This window comes from Microtus ochrogaster, unplaced genomic scaffold, assembly GCF_000317375.1.
Source record: "Microtus ochrogaster isolate Prairie Vole_2 unplaced genomic scaffold, MicOch1.0 UNK99, whole genome shotgun sequence".
Lineage (NCBI taxonomy): Eukaryota > Metazoa > Chordata > Mammalia > Rodentia > Cricetidae > Microtus > Microtus ochrogaster.
This window is the reverse complement of record NW_004949197.1, coordinates 1,059,635-1,067,352: the sequence shown is the minus strand read 5'-3', so window position 1 is coordinate 1,067,352 and position 7,718 is coordinate 1,059,635. Positions and strand designations below refer to the sequence as shown.

General features: G+C 43.7%; 1 protein-coding gene across 1 annotated transcript in view; it reads right to left on the bottom strand.

The window, feature by feature from the left end:
* Window positions 1-804: 804 nt before the first annotated feature.
* The window catches only part of LOC101985698 (17-beta-hydroxysteroid dehydrogenase type 6), a 12,155-nt gene continuing 5,241 nt past the window's right edge, over window positions 805-7,718 (bottom strand). The window contains exons 3-5 of the mRNA XM_005371219.2: window positions 3,377-3,635; window positions 2,745-2,908; window positions 805-1,127 (exon numbers count right to left, since the gene is read on the bottom strand). Of these exons, the coding sequence (XP_005371276.1) occupies window positions 910-1,127; window positions 2,745-2,908; window positions 3,377-3,635 (641 nt within the window). The 3' untranslated portion in view covers window positions 805-909. The remainder of the gene's footprint in view (window positions 1,128-2,744; window positions 2,909-3,376; window positions 3,636-7,718) is intronic.

Below are 7,718 nucleotides of genomic sequence, written 5' to 3'. Positions count from 1 at the left end.
AACAAAGAGGCTCAGTTAGGGACTGGAGTGATGGCTCAGTTATTAAAAGCAGTTGCTGCTCTTGCAAAGGACCCAGGTTCAGTTCCCAACACCCACACAGGGAGGCTCACAATCGCCTATTTTCTGTGTCTTGGGACACCTGCACTCCCACACACATCTCACACACATGGATATATAAGTATATAAGAAAAAGTAGGTTCAATTGTTCTTATGTGGCTATGTTGAATAGGATGAGAAAGAATGGCACACTATGGAAATATTCTCAGGAAAAAAATGATTAAAGGAGCAGCAAATTGGATAACCTGCAATGTGAACATCTTGATGAGAGTGAGACAGGCAAACTCTATGAGTTTGAGGCCAGCCAAGGTTATAGAGTGAGACCCAGTATGTGTGGGGGTGGGGAGATGTTGGAGGAGGAGCCACTTGTTTGTTTCCTGGCTGCCCAGACTCACGAAATAATCACACAGAAACCGTACTAGTTAAATAGCTGCTTGGCCTAACTAGCTTCTTATTGGCTAACTCTTATTAACATATTAATTTAACCCATTTCTATTAATCTGTGTATCACAACGTGGCTGTGGCTTACCGGCTAAAGTTCCAGCATCTGTCTCCAGCGGTGGCTCCATGGCTTCTCTCTGACTCCACCCTTCTTTCTCCCAGCATTCAGTTTAGTTTTCCCTGCCTATCTCTATTCTTTTGCCCTATCAGGCCAAGCCAGTTTTCTTTATTAATTAACCAGTCATATTCACTGCATACAAAAGGGAATCCCACATCAGGGAGGAAAGGAAAAGAATGCCAGGAAAATGATTTAGACAAGAAAGCTTATTTGCACGGACATCTTGGGTTTGAAGTAACAACCCTGACATGGAAATAATTTCTGCGTTCCAAGAGCCACTGAATGGGAATCCTTCAGGCTGCCTGAGCTGGCTTGGGCCTAGATCTGGTCAATATGTAGTCTGCCAGTGACGTAGGCAAATAAGATAGAGGGATGAAGATAAACTGGGCATCCCAGCCGGCAGAGTATCTGGTGCGTGGATACGTAGAAGTCAGCGCATGCTCCATGCAGTCGGTGACAACATTCAGGTTGGTGTTGCTCATCATCAAGTTTTGTTTGGTGACTCTGTAAACTAAAGTAACAGAGGAAGGAGGTCAGCAGTCTCCTCTGGATCGTTTGAGGGTTTGTTGTGCGTGTTCAATGGACGTCTTAACTCCAGTTACATTCGCAAGGACCAGGATTCCAGAGCAGAACTCTGCTTCCTGGTATGGTCATCCCTAGCCACATACATAAAGACCAACCCTTAGCTTTGATTTAATTCTAGGAAATTACATTTGGGGATTTTCTTGTTTATTTGAGTCAGGGTCTCTCTGTGTAGTCGTGGCTGTCCTGTAACTTGCTCTGTAGACCAGAGTGGCCTCAAACTCACAGAGATCTGCCGCCCAAGTTCTGGGATTCAAGGTGTGTACCAACACACCCAGCCTTAGTAAATTTTATTTTATTTATTTATTTTTGAGACAGGGTTTCTCTGTGTAGTCCTGGATGTCCTGGAACTCCCTCTGTAGAGCATGCTGGCCTGAAACTCACAGAAATCCTCCTGCCTCTGCCTCCCAGGTGCTGGGATTAAAGCGTGCACCACCATGGCCCAGCAGTAAATTTTATTTGTAAAACTCAGCTCTATGACTGATTCAACATATGTACGCAGATTTTCTTTTCAACTGCAAATGTGATTATTTATTTATCGTGTGTATATTTATATATGTCTGCAGACGATACATCACATGCACGGGGTCAGAGGACAGCTGTGTGGGTTGATTCTGTCCTACGCCTTTATACGGCTCTGAGAATTGAACTCAGGTCCTCAGGCTTATGTTGCAAGCACCATCACCAGCTGAGCTCTATTGCTGGCCCTCACCTGTAAATGTGTGCGTTTTAATTGAGTTATTTATATATCACAAAATCTAGCCAGTTAAAGTGTACAAACCATGGGTTTTTAGTGTGTTTAGAGTTGTGTGACCATCACATGTGAGTTTTATAATATTTCTGCATTCTTAAACCCTGTAGGATGGGGATGTGGATCAATGGTGGAGTTCTTGCCTAGAACATGCGTGGCCCTGGGATTGATCACCACATGACACCACACACACATATATACACCCACATACACACACACACATAATATAGACCCAGTTCAAACATAATGTATACATACATTAATATGCATACAATCACACACACACATAAACACATAACCCTGAAGCCACTCTTCTCTCCAATCCACCCAACCCAAGACAACACCTAATCTATGGATTTGCCTGGGCATTTCATATAAAGAGAACCATGCCCGGTACTCCTAGGATGTGGTGCATGGCAAAGAATGCCCACAGAAGCCACCCGTCTTCCTTTCTTTTTCTTATACAACACACACATTATCTCTATAATATCTACCAAAAGAGAAACTCTGGGGCTAGAGGTACTGCAGGTAACATACTTACCAGACAAAGCCCCAGAACCCACGGGAAAGCCAGGCCATGTCTGTAACTCCGGCACTGGTGGGATGGAGACAATAGATGCTGGAACTTCCTAGCCTGCCAGGCCCCAAAGTCACTCAGAGACCTTGTCTCAAAAACTAAGGTGGGGGTGAGTGATGACACCCAAAGTTCTCCTCCTCTGCTCTCCACATGTGCAAACACAGGCAAACACACCCACACACATGCAGACCTACACACACACACACACACAAACTTACAGTGGTCAAAAAACTGCTGTCCATAGGATTCCCTGACGTGCTCAGGGGCTGCTTCCCAGGCTTTCTTGCTTCTCTCCATGGTTAACTCTGGGTCTGTCATTCTAGTTTTGAAGCTCCCAGGTTCAATTATACTGACCTTCACCCCAAAATCTTGAACCTCACGCCTGAAATGAAAGTACTTAGATGAAAATGAATTCATCTATTTCAGTTCCTCTCTGTCTGTCTGTCTGTCTGTCTGTCTGTCTCTCTCTCTCTCTCTCTCTGTGGTGTGTGTATGTGTGTGTGTGATAGTTTGAATGTAACTGGACCCCATAATCTATAATCCCATAATCTCATAGAGAGTGGCACTATTAGAAAGTGTGGCCTTACTGGAGGCAAGAGGATGAACCACACAGCCTTTAACCCCCATCTCGAGGCTGGAGGGCACACCTCTAATCTGGGCCACACCTTCTGTTGGAAGTGTGTCACTGTGGGGCAGACTTTGAGGTCTTTATCTCAGGCTTCACTCAGTGTGGCAGTCAGTCAACTTCCTGTTGCCTCTGAGTCTGTGAGAGCACAAAGTACAATGCGCGCAGCAGCCACGTTCTGGGGACTTTTGATTTTATCATTAATAGAGTTGGTTAGCTGGTTACCTTAGTATATCTGAAAATGCTTCAACGCCATACTTGGAGCAACTGTAGAACCCTCCAAAAAAAGCAACTCTTCCCAAAACACTGGAGACATTGACAATCCTGCCCTGAGCCTTCTTCACCAGGAAAAGCATGCTCAGAGTCACCTGGGCCAAACCAACGAGGTTCACTTGAAAGACAGACATGTAGTCCTCGGGTTTCAGCCACTCGATGTAGGAAATTGGTGGGAAAACGGCTGCATTGTTAACCAGACCCCAGAGTCCTAAGAGAACAGAATGTAAATCAAGACTTTGGATTTCTGATAAAAGTAACAATGACTTACATTGGCCAATTTTCCTGCTAATAAACAACTAAAAATTCTAGAGAAAAGAAAAATAAAATTGAGACAAGATCTCCTTCCATAGCCTAGGCCAACCTGCAACTAATGATCCTTCAACCTCCCAAGCACTGGGATTACAACTGTGAACTACCATGTCTGGAAATATATGTGTGTTTGTGTGTGTATGGAAATATATATGTGTGTGGAAATATATATACATATATATTAATTATAAAATATATTAGTAGAAAGGGGTTTGGGTTTGGGATTTTTGTACTGGCTAGTTTTATGTCAACATGACACAAGCTACGGTTATCTGAAAGGCGGAAACCCCAACTGAGAAAATGTCTCTGTAAATTCCAGCTTTAAGGCATTTTTTTAAATTAGAGATTGATGGGGCAGGGACAGCCCATTGGGGGTGGTGCCATCCCTTGGCTGGTAGTCCAGATTTCTATAAGAAAGCACGCAAAGCAAGCCATGGGAAGAAGCCAGTAAGCAGCATCCCTCCATGGCCTCTGCATCAGTTATTGTCTCTAGGATCCTGCTCTGTTTGAGTCCCTGTCCTGACTTCCTTCAGTGTTGAATAGTGATACTGAAACATAAGCCAATAGCTGGACAGTGGTGGCGCACGCCTTTAATCCCAGCACGCGGGAGACAGAGGCGTGTCTTTGTGAGTTTGAGGCCAGCCTGGTCTACAAAGCGAGTTCCAGGACAGGCTCCAAAGCTGCAGAGAAACCCTGTCTCAAAAAACAAAAACAAACAAACAAACAAACAAACAAACACATAAGTCAAATAATACCTTTTCTCCCCAAAGCTCATGGTATTTCACAGCAATAGTAACCCTAAAACAGATTATTTTTATTGTTGTTTTGTTTTGTTTGGAGGGGTTGGATTTTTGGGGGGTTTTCTTTTTTTTTTTGTTGGTGCTTGTTTTTGCTTCTGGTGTATGCATGTGTGCATGTATGCATGTGTATGTGCATGCGTGTGTGTGTGTGTGTGTGTGTGTGTGTGTGTGTGTGTGGTGTTTGAGACAGGCTCTCTTTATATGGCCCTGACTATCCTGAGACTCTCTGTGCAGATTTACTTGTCCACCTGCCTCTGCCCAGCGTTCAATTCCAAACGCTGTGATTAAAGCCCATACCACCACTTGGTCCCTGTCAATGGGAAGTTTTTAAAAGTTAGACCAAACCTAAGGAATGCAATATTCCAGAGAAAACAAATAGAACCAGGATTGCTGGTTTGAGTTCTTAAGGTAATTTTCAACCACTGTGAACTTTAGTATTTCTGGGGGGCAGGGGACAATATGTCTGGGTTTTAGATTCTAAGAAATGTATTCAGTCAGGAAGAAAGTCATTTTAGATGGAAGAGTCTCAAGAAGGAATGACGAAACTCACTCAGGAGGCAGAGGCAGGAGAAATGCTGTTAGTTTAAGGCTAGCCTGGTCTACGTAGGACTTCTAGGCTAGTCAAGGCTATACCATGAGACTGTCTCAAAAATAAATAAGATAATAATAATAGCAACACGAGAAAAATCTTGGACTGACGACTCAGCAGGTGAAGAGTTTGCCAAGCAAACCTCGATGACCTGAGTTTGATCTCTGGAGCCCATGTAAAGATGGAAGGAGACAATAACCCCCACATGCACACCATGGCACATGCGTGCCCCACACAATAATAACAAATAATATATTTTAAAGGAAAAATTGTACTTGGTACGTTAGATAAGCAGTCAAACTTTCTGGAAGAACAGCTAAAGAAATGAAAACCAGCCAAGTGGTGGTGGCGCACACCTTTAATCCCAGCACCCGGGAGGCAGAGGCAGGCAGATCTCTGTGAGTTCGAGGACAGCCTGGTCTACAAGAGCTAGTTCTAGGACAGGCTCTAAAACTACAGCAAAACCCTATCTAGAAAAAAGAAAAAGAAAAAAAAAGAAAGAAAGAAATGAAAACCATGAGTATTATTTGAAGTTTAGTAGTGGAGAATGTGGAACTAAAACTTTGGTCGGGAAATCAAGCATGGTTGTACAAGCTTATAGTCCCCGCCTGGGTTTCACCAGGCACTGTTTCAAAGGAGAAAAGAAATCTAAAACTCTCCTGAACATAAAGAATTGTTTAATGGAGCTGGAGAGGCGGCTCTTCCAGAGGACCTGGGCTCAATCACCAGCATCGGCATGGATCTTCACAACTCTGTTATTCTAGCCCCAGGGTGTCCAATGGCTTCTTCTAGCCTCCACGGGACATAAGTGGTACACAGACATTCACAAAGGCAAAATACCCATAACACATAAAATAATTAATTTTTTTTATTTGTTATGTGTACAGCATTCCTTCCATGTATGCCCGCATGCCAGAAGGGGGCGCCAGGTCTCATTACAGATGGCTGGGAATTGAACTCAGGACCTCTTGGAAGAGGAATCAGTGCTCTAAACCTCTGAGCCATCTCTCCAGCCCCAATAATTAAATTTTTAGAAAATTTAATAAGTTTGTCTATAAATGTATGGAGTTCGTTTTTCCATGTAACATTTCTGTATAACATGCAAACATTCTCAAGGAAATGAGACACTACAAAAGGTCACGACACCTTGATTTAGAGTCAGTAGGCCATATGTATCTGGAAATTCTAACTTGACAATAAGTCTCTGTTGCTGAAAACACACACTTGAGTCATAGAACATGGAAAGATTGAGCTAGTGCTGATCTAGAAACTTCACCGCTATTGGCCCTTCTTCATGGTCATAAAGTGCTGTCTTATCTGAGAAATAATCTAACCACCAATCTTCCCTAGTAACAAGTCCTGCGAACCATGCTGGTGACTGGCCTGGCAAGACCAGCCCATGGAGCAACACTGGCACAAACGTCATGGGATAACTCCTATCTTCTGCTTGGATTAAAACCCTTACCTGGCACCGCTATCAGGTCACGGGTCACAGGTCCTAGGGGAGACCCTACCACTATGCTGATAAACAGACTTAGTGTTAAAATGGCCCCTCGTGAGCCATCAATTCACCCACAGATTAATGCGTCTCTCAGCCCTCATCAGAAGAGCTTCCATTTTTCATAGACGGTGATAAATACAGAGACCCAATAACTGATCAAAGTACAGAAAATAAGACTTCAAAATGCCCAGACTTAAATGAGACATCTGTATCTTACTCCTGCCCGCAAGGTTCAGGAATCTTACAGAGGAAGGGGCAAAGGGATGTAAGAACCAGAGGCAATGATCCCGAGAAAACCGCATATTCAGGACACTCAAGGAGAGCTGCACGCACGGACTCACAGTGGTTGTGACGACACGCACACAAGGAGAGCTACATGCGCAAATTCACAGCTGTTGTGACGACATGCACAGGGAGAGCTGCACGTATGAACTCATAGCAGTTGTGACAACACACACAGGGAGAGCTGCACGTACGAACTCACAGCAGTTGTGACGACACACACAAGATCTGTGCAAATTCAACCAGACATAATTCCTACGTGGTGAGAAGAGGTGGGCACAAAGTCATACCCATAGCAGAGGAGCTCTTGGCAATTGGTAGCTGCTGGGAGTGTAACCCCTAGTAAATTGACCACACTCTAGTGGAGGGCTGCTGCACATGCAAAAACATACAAAGAGTACAAGTTGGATTTGATGGGTGGAAGAAGACGGGGAAGAAGGAAAAGACACGAAGTTGGGCAGGAAAGGACAGATGGATCTGAGAGGAGTTAGGAGAGGCATGGATATGATCAAAACATACTATGAAATTCTAAAAAAAAAACCTAATAACTTTCTAATAAATAGCTTTTTTATTTTTTATTTTGTTTTATTTTTGGTTTTTTCGAGACAGGGTTTCTCTGTAGCAACGGAGCCTGTCCTAAGACTAGCTCTTGTAGACCAGGCTGGCCTCGAGCTCACAGAGATCCGCCTGTCTCTGCCTCCTGAGTGCTGGGATTAAAGGCGTGTGCCACCACCGCCCAGCTTTTTAATTTTTTTTTATAAATAGCTTTTTTTTTTTTTTTGGTTTTTTTGAGACAGGGTTTCTCTGTGG